At 43.3% G+C, this 24585-nt stretch overlaps 1 protein-coding gene across 2 annotated transcripts in view; it reads left to right on the top strand.

Moving 5' to 3' along the window:
- Positions 1-24585, top strand: part of LOC123762637 (uncharacterized) — a 78980-nt gene that overhangs the window by 13665 nt on the left and 40730 nt on the right. For both annotated transcript variants that reach the window (XM_045749255.2, XM_045749256.2), the window contains exon 2: positions 23018-23035. In XM_045749255.2, coding sequence (XP_045605211.1) covers positions 23018-23035 — 18 coding nt within the window. The remainder of the gene's footprint in view (positions 1-23017; positions 23036-24585) is intronic.

Genomic DNA, 24585 nt, shown 5'->3' with positions numbered 1-24585 from the left:
CACTAACCTAACTAACAAACTGTAGCTTAATGTTTGAGAACACTAGCCAAGTTAGTGAACTGTGGCCTAGTATCACAATTCACTAACTAGGCTAGTGTTCTCCGACATTAAGCTGCAGTTTGTTAGCTAAGTTAGTGTTCTATGATTATAGGCTAGTGTTGTCAGATCCTAGGACACAGCTTGTTAGTTATGCTAGTGCTCTGTGATGATATCAGACTACTCGCTGTTAGGCTAATGTGTCATCCAGTCCGAGGCTATGGGTAGTGAGGCTTGTGTTTTCTGATCCCTGGCTACGGTTCAGTACGGCAGATATCCTAACTAATCAGAACACTCGTTAACACTTCCCGAATACTATATGGTTAAATTCAAATGGTTGAAACATAGAGATCTGCGTAGATAAATCCCATTATCAACAAGTTAAAAGAACTTAAGTTATTTGTTCTAGAGAGTAATCAGCCGGAGTGCTTGTTTCACGTACCAAATCTTCCACGATCAAATAAAAATTGTGATTTATTACATCAGGTAAAAATACAGCATTAACCGGCGGATAAAATGCGCGTGCGTTTTTGTTTCGGCATTACGCGCATAACATCAGGATTTGTTTTTTTTATTAATACATTTAGGTACATTTGCATTTGTGTAGCTACCATAGACTATATGAAGGGGAGTACAGAGTAATGTAAAAAAAAAAAAAACTAGCTACGGGATGCTAAAAGTCCCCATCATTCAGGATGGTTCAATTTTTATTTTTCACAAAATATGTTTGTACAGAGGTTTATTGTACGTCGGTACATTTGGTAATTAGCCTTATGACAATATTTTTTAAAATCAATACATGACATAAAGTAATGTTAGGATCCGAGCACATTACCGATTACTCTTTCCAGATTTCAATGGTCGTATAAAATTAGTAATATGCAAGCACTTTATTTTGTTATTTTTTTTCAGATCAAAATAATGTCTACCCCGAATCAAATCAATATTCAAGCGTTCAAGAGAATACAGATTTAGGCATTTTAGTCGGTCCCAGTAGTTTAAATGTTTTACTGAGCGGATTCTAGCAGTAAAGGATCTCTGTAGGATGGACACACACTCTTTCGCACGGGTGGAACACGAACAAGAGGACACAGGTGGAAACTTAGAACACAAATGAGCCACAGAGACCTTAGAAAGAATTTTTCCTAAGAGTTCATTGACAGTTGAGAGGCAGGCCCAAAGAGCCAAAAGAAAGCACAAAAGCACAACTCCCGAAAGCACAACTAGGTGAATACACACACACACGCACACACACACACACACACACACACACACACACACACACACACACACACACACACACACACACACACACATTTCTGGATTGCCAAAAGGCCTTTGATACAGTACCGCACATGAGACTGCTATACAAACTTGAGAGGCAGGCAGGAGTAAGCGGAAAGGCCCTAGCATGGGTAAGGAACTACCTAACAGGAGCCAAAGGGTAATGGTAAAGGGCGAGAAGTCGGACTGGCGAACAGTAACGAGTGGAGTACCTCAAGGATCGGTGCTGGGATTAATCCTCTTTCTAATTTACGTAAATGATATGTTTACAGGAGTGGAATCTTACAAGTCAATGTTTGCGGATGACGCAAAATTAATGAGAAGAGTTGTGACAGATGAGGATTGCCGGATCCTCCAAAAGGACTTAAACAGGTTGCAGAGATGGTCAGGGAAATGGCTACTGGAGTTCAACACGAGTAAATGCAAAGTTATGGAAATGGGATCAGGTGATAGGCGACCAAAGGGACTACACAATGAAGGGGAACTGCCTACCTGTAACGCTTCGAGAAAGAGACCTAGGAGTGGACGTAACACCTAATCTAACTCCTGAGGCACATATAAATAGGATAACGACAGCAGCGTACTCTACACTGGCGAAAATTAGAACTTCATTCAGAAACCTAAGTAAGGAGGTTTTTAGGGCGCTTTACACTGCCTACGTGAGACCAGTCTTAGAGTATGCCGCGCCATCATGGAGTCCCCACCTGAAGAAACACATAAGGAAACTGTAGAAGGTTCAGAGGTTTGCGACGAGGCTTGTCCCAGAGTTACGAGGGATGGAATATGAAGAGCGTCTGAAGGAACTGAACTTTACGACACTAGAGAAAAGAAGGGAGAGAGGAGATATGATAGGGACATATAAAATACTCAGGGGAATTGACAAAGTGGAAATAGATGAAATGTTCACACGTAACAATAACAGAACGAGGGGACATGGGTGGAAACTGGAAACTCAGATGAGTCACAGAGATGTTAGGAAGTTTTCTTTTAGCGTGAGAGTAGTGGAAAAATGGAATACACTTGGGGAACAGGTTGTGGAAGCAAACTCTATTCATAATTTTAAAACTAGGTATGATAGGGTAATAGGACCGGAGTCAGTGCTGTAAACAACCGATGGCTGGAAAGGCGGGATCCAAGAGTCAATGATCGATCCTGCAAGCACAAATAGATGAGTACACACACACACACACAGAGTCTGTGTGTGTAAAGTGTATCTTCAGGGGAGATCATACATCTCCTGACCCTATCACCCACCAGGATGATGGTTAAGGCCAACAAGGGGACAATACGCCAGGGAGCGCCAGGTGATTGGTCGGGGGGCCGCACAGGGGAGGGGGGGGGGGGGCCACAGGCCGCTAGGCTGTTCCCTGGTGTTCAATGTAACAGATGTTGGTGTCACCTTGGAGGTCTCCTCAATGCTTCACTCCTCTTAGCACGGCTCACTTAATGCCTATATAAAATTGTATAGAAAAATTTTTTCTTTAATATTTTCATTTATTAGACAATTTACGAGATTGGAAACTTCACTAGCCAAGGTTATTATTGTCATAAACAACCTGTAGTGCTTCGACAGCTGTTGTCGCTCATAAATTGTAACGACGCTCATAAATTGTTTAATAAATGTAATCACAGACGCCAGGTTTGGGGAATCTGTTCCTATCTTGAGGTTATCTTGAGATGATGACCAGACCACACACTAGAAGGTGAAGGGACGACGACGTTTCGGTCCGTCCTGGATCATCTCTGTATCTTGAGATGATTTCGGGGGCTTAGCGTCCCCGACCAGGCCTCCTTTCTGTTACACATCCCCCAGGAAGCAGCCTGTAGTAGCTGTCTAACTCTCAGGTACCTATTTACTGCTAGGTGAACAGAAGCATCAGGGTGAAAGAAACTCGGTCCATTTGTTTCCGCCTCCGCCAGGGATCGAACCCGGAACCTCAGGACTACAAATCCGAAACGCTGTCTACTCAGCTGTCAGGCCCCAATAAGATGTACTTTAGTATATAGTACAGTATATACTGTACTATAGAAAGATGTACCGGTTTCGTAAGTGTTTGCATAAATGATGAATCCTGGCAGTTCAAATAAATGAATATAAGATACGCCGATGAAATGTCTGTTCTAATCTGCTTGTATATAATATTTGACAAGGCGACAGACAAACAGACAGACCAAAGCTTTATTTTTAACATCTTATACAAAGCATTATACTTCTGCCAGGACGGAACAGGTGTAGAGTAGTGAAAATCAAATGAGGAGAGGAGAATCAAATATCGTGAGGAGACATTCACATATGGGACTAATAGAGCAAGAACCCGGCAATGTGATGTTATAGTGGCCAGAATACGCCTGGGATATAGACGTATCTGGCAGCTTTCTCAAAACCCAAATGTCCAGTACACAATGTGTCAACTTTGTGAAAGAGAAAACATGCACTCTCTTGAACATTATATTGTAGAATGTTCCATATTGACTGATTTTCGCCCTCCTGGGCTAAGGTATGCTGAACTGTGTAATTACTATATGAATACTGGAACACTTGATGATATATTGGACTTGTACCCAAGATTAACCATGTAATGTATCAATTATACAATGTATGTATGTGATGTAACTATATAACCTGAGCTTGTAAAAGCACCTTCATCGCCTTCAGTGATTAAGTGCTTAATTGCACACTAGTTTCTCTATCAGCTATCTTACCCTGTCAGAGTAAAAGAGACAAATGTATGTGAATGGATGTGTGTGTATATATGTATATGTACGTATATGTGTGTGTGTGTATGTATGTATATGTATGTGTATAAAGTATATATGAAAGCTGATTAGAATTACATTTCACCTTTGTAAATGCACATTAATGACACTAAAAGACACATCGAACACTTTATGTAGGACATACGTAAATCTGTGTATCTATGTATTTACGTATGTAGGTTAGCTTAGCATTTTAAAAGCACCGAATCACCTTCTGTGGTTGATTGTTCAATAAACCCTTGAACTATATGTTTAACACATCTCTAACCCTGTCCATGAAGGACAGAAGAAAATGTATATATGCTGGTTAGCATTGTAAATGTGTGGCCACGTCTGTGGTAGAAAATAATAATAATAAAAAAAACCCTCATGAGCTGGTTGATCAACCAGCAACTATACATTAGTCCTAAACATTGATGAGGATTAAAGTAAGCCCTCCAGTGTATGTACACCGAGAAGCTTTGTACACTTTTCGGTGTATATATATATATATATATATATATATATATATATATATATATATATATATATATATATATATATATATGTCGTACCTAGTAGCCAGAGCACACTTTTTGGCCTAATATGCAAGGCCCGATTTGCCTAATAAGCCAAGTTTTCCTGGATTAATATATTTTCTCTAATTTTTTTCTTATGAAATGATAAAGCTACCCATTTCATTATGTATGACATCAATTTTTTTTTATTGGAGTTAAAATTAACGTAGATATATGACCGAACCTAACCAACCCTACCTAACCTAACCTAACCTATATTTATAGGTTAGGTTAGGTTAGGTTGCCGAAAAAGTTAGGTTAGGTTAGGTAAGTTAGGTAGTCGAAAAACAATTAATTCATGAAAACTTGGCTTATTAAGCAAATTGGGCCTTGCATAGTAGGCTGAGAAGTGCGTTCTGGCTACTAGGTACGACATATATATATATATATATATATATATATATATATATATATATATATATATATATATATATATATATATATATATATATATAATATATATTCCTGTTATTATTATTTGGTTCATGAAGCAAAATATGTGACTAAAACTTGTATTTCTTCGAAGATATGAAGTGTTTGTGTGGTGAGGAGTCTTGCAAAAATACAAAAAAAAATGCAATTTTACGTATTTGTTTGTTTTCTTTGAGCATAAGACCAGGATATTTAGCACTCGTTGTAAGCTTTATTTAAAAGGAAAGGACCAATTTGACAGTCCCATTTTTATTTTTGCTGGTTTATATGCTCCAGCGCTCAAAATGTCGCAGCATTATATTGGTAATAGAACATAATACGAATTATCATAATTGCTACTTTTTGTTTTTCTCTGTTAAATAATATCTACAATATTTACAAATTTATTATTTGATCATATTTACATCAATTTACAAGGGAAAATACATAATTGTTACTGGCGATTAGAAGTTGTTAGCTTGACTGAGTAGTTCATACAGGACTATTGGAATTGTGTTTACTTAGTTGTGTCTGCGGTGAGTAAGATTTAGCTCTAGAGTCCCGCCTCATAGGTACTGAACGGTGCATTTATACTCAGGAGTGTAGAGTCCTGTACACTCCTGAGGCTACGAATTGAAGCTGCTTTCACCGCCTCTGTTTATGTCCCTCACTGCATGTGAGTATTTCCCTACATGCCTCTGATTCATCAATGTTGCCTACTTCCACCTGTATTTCCTCAAATAGATAAATCTGTTTATCTACGTTGTCTATTCCCCCTCTGTACCATGTATGTTGGGATCATACCGAGTCGTGTCCATCTCTCTCTCTCTCTCTCTTGTCAGGTCGATAGTTTTAATTCACTTAGCCTATCCTCGTAACTCACGTGTTATTATCTATGTTACTTGCGGCAAATGTTTCGACTGTCTCAATATTCTTCTTGCGGTTTAGCAAGTTCGGGTTCCATGCTGGAGCTGCATACTCTTAACAATGGTCTGACGCATGTGATGTTATTTTGTTATTGTGTGCCTCTGGTATTAAGGCTGGTGTTAACTCCTCTCCTGTAACTGCCTCGCTTCCATCTCTACTCTCTCCCTCTCTACTCTCCCCTCTTATCACAACACTACTATTAAATAATAATCACAATGATAATAATTAATATTATTATTAGTATAAAAATTACTGGACTTTGTTTATACAACTAAATCATCATATATAATACAGTCGGGTTCGTTCTCGGCTCACAATCCAGAATTCCGGGTTCGAATTCCGGGTGAGACAGAAAGGGTTGGGCGAGGTTCCTATCCCCCTAATGTTCCTGTTCACCTAGCTGTAAATAGGTACCCAGGAGTTAGATTGTTGTAGAGTTGCATCCTGGGGAGGGTCAGTAATTTGACCCCTGGGGGGGGGGGGGGAACCTCGATATAAGCCTAATGTGTATATATGCACTGGCTGCCTGTCCCTCGACACAATGACTTAATGCAAGGAACAGAATTGTTGTATCTTATTAATTAAAAAAACAGCAGAATAAGTTTTGAAACGAATATAAAAACGATTTTATAATAATAAAATTGTATACTACATTAGGTAAGAGAGCCCCAGTTTTACGTGCAAAATATAGCTTTGCAAGGGAAATTTAACGCTATATGAACCTTGACTTAATTAAATGTGAAAGTTTATGTTCTATAATAATTATCAGCATTGAAGACTGCATAAAATGAATTTTGTGTATACGTGAACATTGAGTTTTGTAGTGTGTGTAAGGTGGGGGGGGGGGCTGTCTTTATTCTGGGGCTTGTAATTTGTAAGGTGAGGCTTGACGCCTCCTTGTGATGTAGCCTCTCGTGGCCGGTCCCTGTTATTTGGGCTGATCTGGGCTGGCTTGGTTATTTGGGCTGTTGTTGTTTAAGATTCGCTACTTGGAACAAGTTCCAAATAGCACGGGCTATGGTGAGCCCGTGTATTTGGGCTGTATGTTAATCATACAGCCCAAATAACTGTGATTAATTTTATGGTTGATCAGCTGGCTTGGTTTACCAGTGTGGGGAGGACAGGAAGCCTTTGGCGGATATCGGTGTTCTCCTCCCTAGGCTAGGTGTAAACCTGCCCCCCCCCCCCCCCGTGATCACCACACCAGTTTCTCACCAACCCACTGGTGAGTAACTGAGTGACGCACATTGTCAGTCAGTCAGTTACACACCAGTTGCTCACTACATACAACTACTGGTGAGTAACTGAGGGAGTGAGTGACGCGTACAACATCCACTGTGCGGGGCTGTTGTTTATATCAGTACTGAGGGTTAGGTTAAGTTAGGCTAGGCTACGGTAAGTTAGGTTTGATTACATTAAGTAGGTTAAATTTTCTAAGATTAGGCTAGGGTTTTTGTTATCTTCTATATTGCGTTCCAGTCTCACCGTACAAGGTGTATTGAAACAACCCTCTACATTATTCAAGGCGGTTATCATGATATCTTGATCTTTCAAAACAATATTTATTAAATGATTAAATGGTTTCACAATATCAGGGAGAGAAAGCCTGTTATTAAAGTCCCAATAGTCCAACTACTGACCTCCCAATGTGCTTTCCACAACAGTCTGACTCCCGTCTACCTATTTATTACTAGGTGAACAGGAGTATCAGGTATAAAGGAACGTACCCAAACATCTCGCTCTGCTCGGGAATTGAACCCGGGACCATTCCGTTATGAGTGAGAGGAGTTTTCTTTAGTGGCAATTGAAAAAAAAAATATATATATATATATATACATATATATATATATATACATATATATATATATATATATATATATATATATATATATATATATATATATATATATATATATATACATACATATATATATATATATGTCGTACCTAATAGCCAGAACGCACTTCTCAGCCTACTATTCAAGGCCCAATTTGCCTAATAAGCCAAGTTTTCATGAATTAATGTTTTTTCGTCTACCTAACCTACCTAACCTAACCTAACCTAGCTTTTTTTGGCTACCTAACCTAACCTTACCTATAAATATAGGTTAGGTTAGGTTAGGTAGGGTTGGTTAGGTTCGGTCATATATCTACGTTAATTTTAACTCCAATAAAAAAAAATTGACCTCATACATAGACAAAAGGGTTGTTTTATCATTTCATAAGAAAAAAATTATAGTAAATATATTAATTCAAGAAACCTTGGCTTATTAGGCAAATCGGGCCTTGCATAGTAGGCTTAGAAGTGAGTTCTGGCTACTAGGTACGACATATATATATATATATATATATATATATATATATATATATATATATATATATATATATATATATATACGGTTTGGTCGGTTCCGTAAAAGCTAATCATTGGTATGATGTGAGGGGATGGGTTAAACATGGTAGGGATCCCATTTTCTGTTGGTAATGGGGCTACCCGTATGGGTCTACTCAAGCTTTTAGTTAAGGTAAGGACCCGGTTCACGAGGCCTGGGGAAGATGGCTGAAAAGTTGCAAGTGACAGAATGAGCTGTGGGAAGGGAAAGCTCTCAGCTGGCCATCAGGAGTAAGATGGTGGCGGCTCATGTACCCTCCTGTGTAAAAAAAAACAAATGGAGGAGGCTGTACTTAATTAAGCAGGAAAGAAAGAGTGGGGAAAATCTGTTAAAAGAGAAAACCAGTTTCTGGGGAAACTGGACAATTATAGGCGCTTCGCGCACTGTCATGCTAAGCACATATTTACCTCAATTGATCCGAGGACCACCATCCTATACGGCCTCGATGGAGACAGGCAGCCGGCGGCTTGTCAGAGATCACGCCGTTGTTGCCTATATCTTGGGACAGGATTACTGTTAGGGTTATAAGTCTAACCTACCTTCCCTAGCATGCAATGCTTAACAGTTGCCAAACTCCCGGGGGAGCTTATTTACTGCTAGGTGAAAAGAGGCATCGGGTGAATGAAAACGTTGCGCAACGATCTTTGTCTCGCTGCGGGAATCGAACCCCCCAGACGTTGCGACTGCGATTCGACTGAGTTTCCCCACGTACTGCGCCACAAGATGCACTCACAAGCTAAGTAACTCAATTCCCCAATAGACCTACTGGCACGAGTGAGAGGGCACGGGTCCGCGCTCTCACCATTGCTACTCCGTAACAAATGCAGCGGTTTTCACCTTACCATAAGCTTCAGAACCTGGCCAGGCCACTGAGCCTACGAGAGCCCATAATCATTAGGGCCCCACGAGCGTCAATATTGCGGTGGTTTTAATTTCCCTAAACCACATTTTTTTATTTACGGAGGGGACGATAGTGTAAAAAGTGTGATGTGTTTAAGATGGGGACACGAGATGGTGGAGACCTGCAGTTAGGTGGTGTGGAGGAGACCATGTGTGAGGTAATGGCTTAGGTAATGACCTCACCAAACTTTGCAGGGTGACTGGTGGGTGTTTGGGGGTGGTCATAGGCAGGTCGGGATCTGGGTATGATATATGTTTTTGACAATTTTTTTTATAAATTCTAAACTCGCTAAATACCGTACATCATCCTCACTATATAAGATTCACCCAACAAATGATTTTCTACATGATTAAGATGATTACATGGATGAAAACTGTGTAGTTTAGTGCAGATAGTGATGAAGATGGTGTGAATTACAGTTGTTTACAGTGACCTGGTCGTGTGTGTATGTAGTGCAGATGGCTACAGTGATCATCACCTATAGTGTCCCTATCAACGGGAATTATACAGAAGAATGCGATGTTATACGATTTTATACTAAACGAACGATGAGGTTTTCTGTGATTTATCCACGAGAACAGAAAAAGAAACATCCGAACACCTCCCTCATAACTGTTAACGATCTCTCATATAATCCAGTGTGCTCCCGGACAGCTGAGTATTGATGTGATCATTCAACGAGGCTCTTCCTAATGGCCTCAGAGCGTCGGATTTATCACCTAGGAGAACTGACTCTGTACTCCCAGGGCCCCAGTCAGGTCCTAGCACTCACAGGACTGTCCTCTCAGCTTGTCCTAGTTCTTCAGGACGTCCTTGTCCTCCTTAGCATATCCCAGCCCCTCAACACGTCCAAGGTGGCCATATATATGTATACTCTTCAAGCATATTCAGGACTAATGTATATACTCTCTGCCTGATCCACACACATAATAGGATATGAAGTACTTCATGAAACGGACAGAGAGAAAGATCTAGGAGTTGATATCACACCAAACCTGTCTCCTGAAGCCCACTTAAAAAGAATAACGTCTGCGGCATATGCGAGGCTGGCTAACATAAGAACAGCGTTCAGGAACCTGTGTAAAGAATCATTCAGAATCTTGTACACCACATATGTAAGACCAATCCTGGAGTATGCGGCCCCAGCATGGAGCCCGTACCTTGTCAAGCACAAGACGAAGCTGGAAAAAGTTCAGAGGTATGCCACTAGACTAGTCCCAGAACTAAGAGGCATGAGTTACGAGGAAAGGCTGCGAGAAATGCACCTCACGACACTGGAAGACAGAAGAGTAAGGGGAGACATGATCACTATCTACAAAATTTTCAGGGAAATTGACAAGGTAGGCAAGGATAAACTATTCAACACGGGTGGTACGCGAACAAGGGGCACAGGTGGAAACTGAGTACCCACATGAGCCACAGGGACGTTAGAAGGAACTTTTTCAGTGTCAGAGTAGTTAACAGGTGGAATGCATTAGACAGTGATGTGGTGGAAGATGACTCCATACACAGTTTCAAATGTTGATTCAAATGATAGAGCCCAGTAGGCTCAGGAATCTGTACACCAGTTGATTGACAGTTGAGAGGCGGGACCAAAGAGCTAAAGCTCAACCCGTGCGAGCACAACTAGGAGAATACAACTAGGTGAATACCCACCCACCCACACACATGAACGTGGTTTAACAGAGACAGGTGCCGGATCACGTCCCCCAGATTACACCTGGGGGGTCCTAACATACACTCAAGCCCCTGGTCAACAGGTGTCCAGCGCTCGCCTCTTACACCAAGAGAGAGACAACTCCAGAGTTGAAGCAGTCGCCGATCTTTCCACCAGGGCCGACACGGGTCCAGCTGCTGCCTCTTGACTGGTGGTGTAGAAGGCACGGGTGGTGATGCCCAGCAACCGTGTTCATTCACTGTTGATGTAGAGGCGTCGTGTTCATTCACTGTTGATGTAGAGGCGTCGTGTTCATTCACTGTTGATGTAGAGGCGTCGTGTTCATTCACTGTTGATGTAGAGGCGTCGTGTTCATTCACTGTTGATGTAGAGGCGTCGCGTTCATTCACTGTTGATGTAGAGGCGTCGCGTTCATTCACTGTTGATGTAGAGGCGTCGCGTTCATTCACTGTTGATGTAGAGGCGTCGCGTTCATTCACTGTTGATGTAGAGGCGTCGCGTTCATTCACTGTTGATGTAGAGGCGTCGCGTTCATTCACTGTTGATGTAGAGGCGTCGCGTTCATTCACTGTTGATGTAGAGGCGTCGCGTTCATTCACTGTTGATGTAGAGGCGTCGCGTTCGTTCACTGTTGATGTAGAGGCGTCGCGTTCATTCACTGTTGATGTAGAGGCGTCGCGTTCATTCACTGTTGATGTAGAGGCGTCGCGTTCATTCACTGTTGATGTAGAGGCGTCGCGTTCATTCACTGTTGATGTACTGATGCTCAGCGTCGTCTGTTACCAAAATAATGGCGGCATTTAGATTCTCTGGCGTTCACTGTTGACATACCCAGATCTCGTTAATATAACGAGATAGACTGGTGCAAACTTATATATATATATATATATATATATATATATATATATATATATATATATATATATATATATATATACATATATATGTATATATATATATATATATATATATATATATATATATATATATATATATATATATATATATATATATATATTGGTACGCCACCTGTGCCTCTCCTGTCACAGCTTGCATCTGGTAATGTACATTATAATCATTCAGAAAATTTATATTAGGGTCATTTGTTTTGGTTATAATTATGCAAGGTAAGCATGGGAGGCGCTCTGGAGGCTGATTGGCTAAATTTATTCATATCAGGTGAGCCCGTTTTGAAAGCCTCATTTCTATTGGTCGAGGTTGCAGTGCCGTTCTTGCGTAGATGAAGACTTTTAACACAACTGAAATAATACATATCGGTAGTATTTAACCTTCACCTGAAACCAGATGTAATCATGTATAGTGTCTGGCCGGTCATGTATAATGTCTGGCCGGTCATGTATAATGTCTGACCGGTCATGTATAGTGTCTGGCCGGTCATGTATAGTGTCTGGCCGGTCATGTATAGTGTCTGGCCGGTCATGTATAGTGTCTGGCCGGTCATGTATAGTGTCTGGCCGGTCATGTATAGTGTCTGGCCGGTCATGTATAGTGTCTGGCCGGTCATGTATAGTGTCTGGCCGGTCATGTATAGTGTCTGGCCGGTCATGTATAGTGTCTGGCCGGTCATGTATAGTGTCTGGCCGGTCATGTATAGTGTCTGGCCGGTCATGTATAGTGTCTGGCCGGTCATGTATAGTGTCTGGCCGGTCATGTATAGTGTCTGGCCGGTCATGTATAGTGTCTGGCCGGTCATGTATAGTGTCTGACCGGTCATGTATAGTGTCTGGCCGGTCATGTATAGTGTCTGACCGGTCATGTATAGTGTCTGGCCGGTCATGTATAGTGTCTGGCCGGTCATGTATAGTGTCTGGCCGGTCATGTATAGTGTCTGACCGGTCATGTATAGTGTCTGGCCGGTCATGTATAGTGTCTGACCGGTCATGTATAGTGTCTGGCCGGTCATGTATTGTGTCTGGCCGGTCATGTATAGTGTCTGACCGGTCATGTATAGTGTCTGGCCGGTCATGTATAGTGTCTGACCGGTCATGTATAGTGTCTGGCCGGTCATGTATAGTGTCTGGCCGGTCATGTATAGTGTCTGGCCGGTCATGTATAATGTCTGACCGGTCATGTATAGTGTCTGGCCGGTCATGTATAATGTCTGACCGGTCATGTATAGTGTCTGGCCGGTCATGTATAATGTCTGACCGGTCATGTATAGTGTCTGGCCGGTCATGTATAATGTCTGACCGGTCATGTATAGTGTCTGACCGGTCATGTATAGTGTCTGGCCGGTCATGTATAGTGTCTGACCGGTCATGTATAGTGTCTGGCCGGTCATGTATAGTGTCTGACCGGTCATGTATAGTGTCTGGCCGGTCATGTATAGTGTCTGACCAGTCATGTATAGTGTCTGACCGGTCATGTATAGTGTCTGGCCGGTCATGTATAGTGTCTGGCCGGTCATGTATAGTGTCTGACCGGTCATGTATAGTGTCTGACCAGTCATGTATAGTGTCTGACCGGTCATGTATAGTGTCTGGCCGGTCATGTATAGTGTCTGGCCGGTCATGTATAGTGTCTGACCGGTCATGTATAGTGTCTGGCCGGTCATGTATAGTGTCTGACCAGTCATGTATAGTGTCTGGCCGGTCATGTATAGTGTCTGACCAGTCATGTATAGTGTCTGGCCGGTCATGTATAGTGTCTGACCGGTCATGTATAGTGTCTGACCAGTCATGTATAGTGTCTGGCCGGTCATGTATAGTGTCTGACCGGTCATGTATAGTTTCTGACCAGTCATGTATAGTGTCTGACCGGTCATGTACAGTGTCTGACCGGTCATGTATAGTGTCTGGCCGGTCATGTATAGTGTCTGGCCGGTCATGTATAGTGTCTGACCGGTCATGTATAGTGTCTGACCAGTCATGTATAGTGTCTGACCGGTCATGTATAGTGTCTGACCGGTCATGTATAGTGTCTGACCGGTCATGTATAGTGTCTGGCCGGTCATGTATAGTGTCTGACCAGTCATGTATAGTGTCTGGCCGGTCATGTATAGTGTCTGACCGGTCATGTATAGTGTCTGGCCGGTCATGTATAGTGTCTGACCGGTCATGTATAGTGTCTGACCAGTCATGTATTGTGTCTGGCCGGTCATGTATAGTGTCTGACCGGTCATGTATAGTGTCTGACCAGTCATGTATAGTGTCTGACCGGTCATGTATAGTGTCTGACCAGCCATGTATAGTGTCTGACCGGTCATGTATAGTATCTGACCAGCCATGTATAGTGTCTGACCGGTCATGTATAGTATCTGACCAGCCATGTATAGTGTCTGACCAGCCATGTATAGTGTCTGACCAGTCATGTATAGTATCTGACCGGTCATGTATAGTGTCTGACCAGCCATGTATAGTGTCTGACCAGCCATGTATAGTGTCTGACCGGTCATGTATAGTGTCTGACCAGCCATGTATAGTGTCTGACCAGTCATGTATAGTGTCTGACCAGCCATGTATAGTGTCTGGCCGGTCATGTATAGTGTCTGACCAGCCATGTATAGTGTCTGACCAGTCATGTATAGTGTCTGACCAGCCATGTATAGAGTCTGACCAGTCATGTATAGTGTCTGACCAGCCATATATAGTGTCTGACCAGCCATGTATAGTGTCTGACCGGCAATGTATAGTGTCTGACCAGCCAAGTATAGTGTCTGACCAGCCATGTATAGTGTCTGACCAGCCATGCATAGTATCTGACCAGCCATGTATAGTGTCTGACCACACTAGTGTCTGACGGAGGAGCCGGTCGGCCGAGCGGACAGCACGCTGGACTTGTGATCCTGTGGTCCTGGGTTCGATCCCAGGCGCCGGCGAGAAACAATGGGCAGAGTTTCTTTCACCCTATGCCCCTGTTACCTAGCAGTAAAATAGGTACCTGGGTGTTAGTCAGCTGTCACGGGCTGCTTCCTGGGGGTGGAGGCCTGGTCGAGGACCGGGCCGCGGGGACACTAAAGCCCCGAAATTATCTCAAGATAACCTCAAGATCTCAAGATAGCCATGCATAGTATCTGACCAGTCATGTATAGTGTCTGACCAGCCATGTATAGTGTCTGACCAGCCATGCATAGTATCTGATCAGCCATGTATAGTGTCTGACCAGCCATGCATAGTATCTGACCAGTCATGTATAGTGTCTGACCAGCCATGCATAGTATCTGACCAGTCATGTATAGTGTCTGACCAGCCATGTATAGTGTCTGACCAGCCATGCATAGTATCTGACCAGTCATGTATAGTGTCTGACCAGCCATGTATAGTGTCTGACCAGTGGTGTGGAGAGCCCCATACCCAGGATGGTCAGACTGGATAGACTGCATCTTCCAAGACCTTAAAAGCGAGGTAGATACAGTAGGACAGAAGGGGACAGAGGTGGAAGCTGTTGGGCTCGCAAATGTGTGGAGGAAATATGGGTAAATACACATACCCGACACTGGTAGTCAACACTGGTGGAATGCACTGAGAGAAGTTGTAGATCACCTCCATCAACAACCTTAAGCTCAGATTCGACAAAGAATTCGGGGAAGATAGTTCAGTTATAACCCAACACGCACACCAGTAGGCTAGTAGGGCGGGGGACCAGGAGCTAGACCTCACATCTCCGTATATAATCACTGATATGTAAGCACCACCACCACTAAATCACCCCTTCACCCTACCGCGAGCAGGACACGCTCAATTAGCCACACAGTGAAGAGTAAGGCAGGCAGAGAATTTCCCATATAATATAATAGGAACTGATCGGAAAATATCAGAGGAAGAAAACTCTTGGAAGAGTTAACAAGAGGAGTAGAGGAGTGTGATGATGCGTGTGGTGGGAGAGTCAGGGAGAGAGAGAGAGAGAGAGAGAGAGAGAGAGAGAGAGAGAGAGAGAGAGAGAGAGAGAGAGAGAGAGAGAGAGAGAGAGAGAGAGAGGACGTAACCCAAGGTTAGGTTGCTTCCTGAGCCACACACAAAAAACTAAGGCCTGGGACTAAACCTTCAAGACAGTTAACATGAGAGAGATTTTCTAATTATGCAGCAAGGCTCATTCCGGGGACAGGGAGCTAGAGCTCAACACACTGGGGGGGGGGGGGGTGAGAAACAGGAGGATATGATAAACACAATTATCACGCAATCGACACACTGGACAATATTGGAATGGTGGGCACTAGTACACAGTAGTGGGCACTAGTACACAGTAGTGGGCACTAGTACACAGTAGTGGGCACTAGTACACAGTAGTGGGCACTAGTACACAGTAGTGGGCACTAGTACACAGTAGTGGGCACTAGTACACAGTAGTGGGCACTAGTACACAGTAGTGGACACTAGTACACAGTAGTGGACACTAGTACACAGTAGTGGACACTAGTACACAGTAGTGGACACTAGTACACAGGTAGTGGGCACAAGTACACAGTAGAAATGGTTCTGAACCAGAGATGATTAACAGCAGAACTACTCACAGCCAAGCACTTGAGGTCACTTTAGGCCATGAGAACAATGGTAGCTGCATAAGGGCTTATATTGACCTCATACGAGGCAGCTCCTGTTTATCGCTTGAAACACTCCTTTCAATCCCACGTTTCATAATGTCACCCAACAATTTGTCCCCCGTGCATCAGTAACTCTTTTGTTTTCAAACAAGTATTTTACCCAGATTTTAAATATAAACAATTTATGTCGAGTTCTATTGAAAATTGGTTTATTTAAAACCGTATTTGTATTGTTATGAGCGTTCCCTATGAGGCGGGGCCCAGGAGCCGAGTCTCGCTCCCTGGAGCTATAACTAGTGAAGCACTACTAGGGTAGCAGATGTGCCCGGGGGTATGGGGGGGGGTAGGGGATGATGTCCCCGTGACGGAGGCAGGTGTGTAATATCCCCGTGACGGAGGCAGGTGTGTAATGTCCCCCGTGACGGAGGCAGGTGTGTAATGTCCCCCGTGACGGAGGCAGGTGTGTAATGTCCCCCGTGACGGAGGCAGGTGTGTAATGTCCCCCGTGACGGAGGCAGGTGTGTAATGTCCCCCGTGACGGAGGCAGGTGTGTAATGTCCCCCGTGACGGAGGCAGGTGTGTAATGTCCCCCGTGACGGAGGCAGGTGTGTAATGTCCCCCGTGACGGAGGCAGGTGTGTAATATCCCCGTGACGGAGGCAGGTGTGTAATGTCCCATAGGATGCACAGGTGGGTGTCTCCTTCTGCGTCGCCTGCAGTGTTTGTCCAGCACTTGTGTCCTCCTTCCTGCCTCTCCCTCCCTATCTTCCTCTCTCTCACCTCTCCCCCTCCCTCTCCCTCTCCCTCTCCCTCTCCCTCTCCCTCTCCCTCTCCCTCTCCCTCTCCCTCTCCCTCTCACCTACCTCCTCCTCCTCCTCCTCCTCTTCACCTGTTTCCCCCCCCTCCCCCCAGACTCCCTCTCCCTTGAAACCAGCCAGCAAAACAGCAGACAGAGGATCCTCCTCCCTGCACTAGAGAGGATTCAGCAGCATGAGGCCAGATTCGATATAGGCCTCTTTAGGCCGACGCGCGGGGGTGGGGGTGGGGGGGGGGGGAAGGAGGTAGGTAGGGCTGACTAACAACTGTACCATCCCCCCCCCCTCCTCCTCCTCTGATCATCTCGTGAGTTTTATGAGGTTGAGGCATTCTGCGGCGTTCTGAGATCTTGGGGTTCAGTTTCTGAACTCAGACTGAGTGAAGGATAAAAGAGTGAAGAGCACTCTTGAATATTGGGTGGTAAACACTCAGGCTTGGTGATTAACGTGTCACGCTCGGCGGTGTTGCAGGTCATCATCATCATCATCATCATCATCATCATCCTCATCCTCATCATAATGCATCATAATGATGACTGTTGCAGAATAACTGTTGAAAAAAGAGACGAGTACCATTTCTTGTATTAGAATATTTAAATAGATTAATGGCAGCTCTCCTTCTTCCCTCTCTTTGTTTCTCTCTTATTTTGTCTACTACGCCTCTTCCCATTATCTACCTTCACGGGCTATTCGTGCCCGTGCCACCTCACGGGTGGCTTAATCGTTATCAATCATCTCCCTCCACTCTCTCTTTCACTTGTTCACCTCCACCTCCCTTCCTCCATGTTGACCAGACCACACACTAGAAGGTGAAGGGACGACGACGTTTCGGTCCGTCCTGGACCATTCTCAAGTCGATTGTGAGTCGATTGTCGCCTTCTCTTTCTCCATCTCACTCCTCCTCCATCTTTGCTGTTCTTCCTCTCTCCTTTCCCGCCCTAGTTCCATCTTTGTATGCTGCTTGTCCCTTCCCATATTTCAATCTTCCCCAGTCTGGACTCTTTCCTGCTACCTGTTACACCCCCAGGTTCTAGGGGAGGGGGTGTGGGGCCGTGGGAGAGAGGAAGAGAGGCAGGAAAGAAGGGGGGGGGGGTTGAGAAGAAGGGAGGGGGAGGGAAGGGGGGGTCTGTGATGGTTGGCAAGATGCATAGAGCGCCAGCCACGGCAAACGATGCTATTATTAATAAAATCTCGAGCGGTGATTGGTGGTGTGGGGGCGGCGTGTATTTCCTGAGGGCGCGCGCGATGAGGCTATCAAATATTGTAAGCAAAGAGAAATAATCGTTTAACATACAACATTCACACACATTAGAACGTTTCCATGTGTGTGTGTACTCACCTATTTGTGTCCGCAGTATCGAGTATTGACTCTTGGATCCCGCCTTTCGAGCCATCAGTTGTTTACAGCAATGACTCCGGTCCTATTTCCCTATCATGCCTAGTCTTAAAATTATGAATAGTATTTGCTTCCACAACCTGTTCCTTAAGTGCATTATATTTTTCCACTACTCTCACGCTAAAAGAAAACTTCCTAACATCTCTGTGACTCATCTAAGTTTCCAGCTTCCACCCATGTCCCCTCGTTCTGTTACTATTCCGTGTGAGCATTTCGTCTATGTCCACTCTGTCAATTCCCCTGAGTATTTAATACGTTCTTATCATATCCTCCCCTCTCCCTTCTTTTTTCTAGTGTCGTAAGGCTCAGTTCCTTCAGGTGCTCTTCATACCCCATCCCACGTAACGCTGGGACGAGTCTTGTTGCAAACTTCTGAATTTTTTCCAGTTTCCTTATGTGTTTCTTCAGGTGGGGACTCCATGATGGGGCGTCATACTCCAAGACTGGCCTCACGTAGGCAGTGTAAAGCGCCCTAAATGCCTTCTTACGCAGGTTTCTGATGTTCTAACTTTTGCCAGTGTAGAGTACGCTGCTGTCGTTATCCTATTTATATGTGCCTCAGGAGTTAGATTAGGTGTTACGTCCACGCCCAGGTCTCTTTCTCGCGTCGTCACAGTGTGTGTGTGTACTCACCTAGTTGTGTTTGCGGGGGTTGAGCTCTGGCTCTTTGGTCCCGCCTCTCAACCGTCAATCAACAGGTGTACAGATTCCTGAGACTATTGGGCTCTATCATATCTACATTTGAAACTGTGTATGGAGTCAGCCTCCACCACATCACTTCCTAGTGCATTCCATTTGTCAACCACTCTGACACTAAAAAAGTCCTTTCTAATGTCTCTGTGGCTCATTTGGGCACTCAGTTTCCACCTGTGTCCCCTTGTGCGTGTGCCACCCCGTGTTAAATAGCCTGTCTTTATCTACCCTGTCGATTCCCTTCAGCACTGTGTGTGTGTTTGTGTGTTTGTGTGTGTGTGTGTGTGTGTGTGTGTGTGTGTGTGTGTTTACTATTTGTGTTTACTATTTGTGTTTTTTGCGGGGGTTGAGCTTTGCTCTTTCGGCCCGCCTCTCAACTGTCAATCAACTGTTTAATAACTACTTTTTTTTTTTTTTTTTCCACACCACACACACACACACACACCAGGAAGCAGCCCGTGACAGCTGACTAACTCCCAGGTACCTATTTACTGCTAGGTAACAGGGGCACTTAGGGTGAAAGAAACTTTGCCCATTTGTTTTTCCCTCGTGCGGGAATCGAACCCGCGCCACAGAATTACGAGTCCTGCGCGCTATCCACCAGGCTACGAGGCCCCTACGAGGTGTGTGTGTGTGTGTGTGTGTGTGTACGGAGTTTAACGTCACTATCTTATCTTGATAGTCATCTTGATAGTCATCAAATCATCTTGAGATGATTTCGGGGCTTAGTGTCCCCGCGGCCCGGTCCTCGACCAGGCCTCCACCCCCAGGAAGCTTCCCGTAGCAGCTGTCTAACTCCCAGGTACCTATTTACTGCTAGGTAACAGGGGCATCAGGGTGAAAGAAACATTTTGACCCTTTTGTCTCCGCCTCCACTGGGGATCGAACCCGGAATCTCCGGACTACGAATCGGAAGCGCTGTCCACCCAGCTGTCAGGCGCACTATCATTTCAATTTCGATCACAAAAATTTCGAACATTTGTGTATTTCATAGATTGATATCAATTATTTTAACCATTTTTATTTTTATATTTTATGATTTGTGATTTAAGATAATTGAATGGAACAATTATGTAATGTGGGTGATGTAATTATAGCGTGAGCACCTTAAATTATATACATATAATTATATAAGCACCTTAATCTCCCTCTGTGGTTGAGTACTTAGTAACACATTTAGTTTCTATAGCAGCTAGCTATGTTACCCTGTCAAAGTAAGAGAGACCTAAATATACATATGCACATGGATGTATGTATGTATGTATGTATGTATGTATGTATGTATGTATGTATGTATGTGTATGTGTGAAATCTGGTTAGAATTGCATTTCACCTTATGTAAATGCCTATTGTGTGGTTGAGAGTATTTAATAACCATCTGTATTATATATGTAAAGGAACATATCGCTATTATGTAGGACAACCATACATATATACATTGGATCTCTCACCCTGTCCATGGAGGACAGAAGGAAATGTATATATATATATATATATATATATATATATATATATATGTATGTATATATATGTTGGTTAGCATTGTAAATGTGTGGCCACGTCTGTGGTAGAAAATAAATTAATGTAATTTTGTTTTTTATATTGTTGTAATAAATGTTTTTATTGTGAGTTTATTGATTTGTTTTTAAAGTTTTTATTTTTTATGATATATTCCGCAGCATACTTGGGTCATTGTAGGCCTGTCGCCTGCCCCGGTCATTGTAGGCCTGTCGCCTGGCCCGGTCATTGTAGGCCTGTCGCCTGCCCCGGTCATTGTAGGCCTGTCGCCTGCCCCGGTCATTGTAGGCCTGTCGCCTGCCCCGGTCATTGTAGGCCTGTCGCCTGCCCCGGTCATTGTAGGCCTGTCGCCTGCCCCGGTCATTGTAGGCCTGTCGCCTGCCCCGGTCATTGTAGGCCTGTCGCCTGCCCCGGTCATTGTAGGCCTGTCGCCTGCCCCGGTCATTGTAGGCCTGTCGCCTGCCCCGGTCATTGTAGGCCTGTCGCCTGCCCCGGTCATTGTAGGCCTGTCGCCTGCCCCGGTCATTGTAGGCCTGTCGCCTGCCCCGGTCATTGTAGGCCTGTCGCCTGCCCCGGTCATTGTAGTTCTATCATGAGGTTCATAAACTGTCATGATAATTTAGGCCTATCAATTCTCTGGATCATAACATTTTACTACAATAGTTGTCACGTGGTGGGAGGCTGGCTTCAAGAACTTAAGCCCAACCACTTGGGGTGGACGGTAGAGCGACGGTCTCGCTTCATGCAGGTCGGCGTTCAATCCCCGACCGTCCACAAGTGGTTGGGCACCATTCCTTCCCCTCCCCCGTCCCATCCCAAATCCTTATCCTGACCCCTTTCCAAGTGCTATATAGTAGTAATGACTTGGCGCTTCCCCCCCCCCCTCATAATTCCCCCCCCCCTTCCCCTTCACGAGCATAAGTTATCGGATATACGAGATTGAATATAATATGTCTGACGGATCAAATATATCTGATGTTCAATAGCTATACACACACACACACACACACACACACACACATATATATATATATATATATATATATATATATATATATATATATATATATATATATATATATACATATATATATATGGTGTTATAGGTTATAGTCACTGCTCTGTAAGGAGACGTTATCATGTCTAGTTCCTCCTTGATGATTGTCTGGGGCGGGCTGCGGGCTGAGACGTCGCCCTGTAGCGCAGTGGTCTTCGTTCTCGACTCATAACCGAGGATCCGGGATTCTTGCCCCCCCCCCCCCAGACAGGGGCAGAAACGATTATGTATCATTCCTTTGGCGAACCTCTGATCGCCTAGCAGTTAATATATATGCCTGAGAATTAGGTGTAGTTGGTGTAGGAGGCCTTACACCTGATGCCTCTATTCACCTAGCAGGTAAAATGGGTACCTGGGAGTTAGGTAACTGTTGTGGGTTGCATCCTGGGGAAGGCTATAGGCCTGAGGGGGTGGGGGTGGGGGGGCCTTGGATAAGCCTAGCAGTTATCCTAGCCTCGAGTGTGAGGAGCCACAGGGTCACCCTTGTGTGTGTGTGTGGGCTGGGCTATGGTGTGTCCATCTTGTTCTTAATGTGTTGGTAAGACCTTATATTATTGACCTTAAGTAAGTAAGACCTTAATGTATTGGTAAGACCTTATATTATTGACCTTAAGTAAGTAAGTAAGACCTTAATGTATTGGTAAGACCTTATATTATTGACCTTAAGTAAGTAAGTAAGACCTTAATGTATTGACCTTAAGTAAGTAATTAAGTAAGACCTTAATGTATTGACCTTAAGTAAGTAATTAAGTAAGACCTTAATGTATTGGTAAGACCTTATATTATTGACCTTAAGTAAGTAAGTAAGTAAGACCTTAATGTATTGGTAAGACCTTATATTATTGACCTTAAGTAAGTAAGTAAGACCTTAATGTATTGGTAAGACCTTATATTATTGACCTTAAGTAAGTAAGTAAGTAAGTAAGACCTTAATGTATTGGTAAGCTTATATTGTGTCAACATGTAAGTTTGAATCAGTTTTGGTAACAATAATTTAGCATCAAACAGTCATCATTGTATCTTGTCCTTGCTGCCCTTCACAACGTTAATAAACACTTATCCAAATTAATACGTTTTTTGTTCTTCTCTTTACAGCTCACAGGGTGATGAAAGGTGAGTCGTCCTGGTCTTAACATACCCTATATAAAGAATGAGAATGATAGTAAGAATGAGAATGATTGTAAGAATTGAGAATGATAGTAAGAATGAGAATGATAGTATGAATGAGAATGATTGTAAGAATTGAGAATGATTGTAAGAATTGAGAATGATAGTAAGAATGAGAATGATTGTAAGAATGAGAATGATAGTAAGAATGAGAATGATAGTAAGAATAGAGAATGATAGTAAGAATGAGAATGATTGTAAGAATTGAGAATGATAGTAAGAATGAGAATGATTGTAAGAATTGAGAATGATAGTAAGAATGAGAATGATAGTAAGAATGAGAATGATAGTGAGAATGAGGAGACCTAAATTATGCTTAATTACTGTATGAGTCTGCTGACCTGTCAATGACTAAGGCAGGGAATGTAATGGCTTTATGGCCTGTGAACCATTTATACCTCACGCATTAATCACTTCTCTCAACATTTTAGTTTTTAATAATTTTTTTTATATATTACTGAAATTGTGAAAAGGAATTGGCTTCACTAACCTGTCCGTCATTAATGCATTCTACTTGTCGTTCGCCCGTACAGGTAGCGACTGTTAAACTCCTTACTGCTAACTCTGCTCCTTTAACTCTCCTCCTAACTCTCCTTTATCCCCTCCTAACTCCTTTAACTCCTTACTCAATTGTATATCTGGTTTCCACTGATGCTTCCTTATGCTACCTTTGGTTTCGTCAACATCGCTCATTCCTCTCGGAATCTTGTAGGTAGTGATCATATCCCGTATGTTTCTTCTACCTAAGGTTGTGATGACGAGTTCCCTCAACCTGTCCTCATAGCTCGGTTCTTTCAAGTCTGGTACTCATCTCGTTGCAACATCTCAAGTTACTGATGTTTGTGCCTCACGATGTTTGGGTTCCATGCTGGTGCTGCATACACTCTTTAAGTAATGGTCTCATATAGGCAGTGTGTCTGGACTTGAAGGCCTCTTTGTTTACACTCTTAAATGATGTTATGTTTGGTAACGTCTCACATGCCGCTGATGTTATCGTCTTGACGTGAGCTTATCGTCTTAGTGTTATGTCTGCTCCCGGGTCTTTTATTGTTTTTCTCTTATTCTTTTATTACCCTTATGTCTAAGAGTTATTATAATAATAATATTCTTATTTGTTATTAGAATTTGTTATTATAGTTATTATAGTTGTGAGTTATTCGAGTAAATAAAGAGTTATTACTCCTATTCTCCTGTCTCCCTGACCTATGTTCATTGCCCAATGTAACTTCTTGTATATAAATAAATAAAATAAGTAAATTGCACTTATTTGAAATGAATTCCAACAGAAATTGATGTACCCGCTCCTAGTTTGTCAAGCTGTAGCTCCCTACCCACCTCTTCAGTGTGTGTGTGGGGCTTGACTATTGGTGTCTGCTGAACCGAGCTATTAGCTCTTGGGCCCTGTTACCTATCGTACGTTAAGGCTCGTGACTCTACAGCAGCCAAACTTTAATTACGTCTAGGGATACGACACAACTGCTGTTCTCAATAGCGAA

This window comes from Procambarus clarkii, chromosome 27, assembly GCF_040958095.1.
Source record: "Procambarus clarkii isolate CNS0578487 chromosome 27, FALCON_Pclarkii_2.0, whole genome shotgun sequence".
Lineage (NCBI taxonomy): Eukaryota > Metazoa > Arthropoda > Malacostraca > Decapoda > Cambaridae > Procambarus > Procambarus clarkii.
The sequence above is the reverse complement of the archived record's forward strand: the minus strand, read 5'-3'. Positions and strand labels throughout refer to the sequence as shown.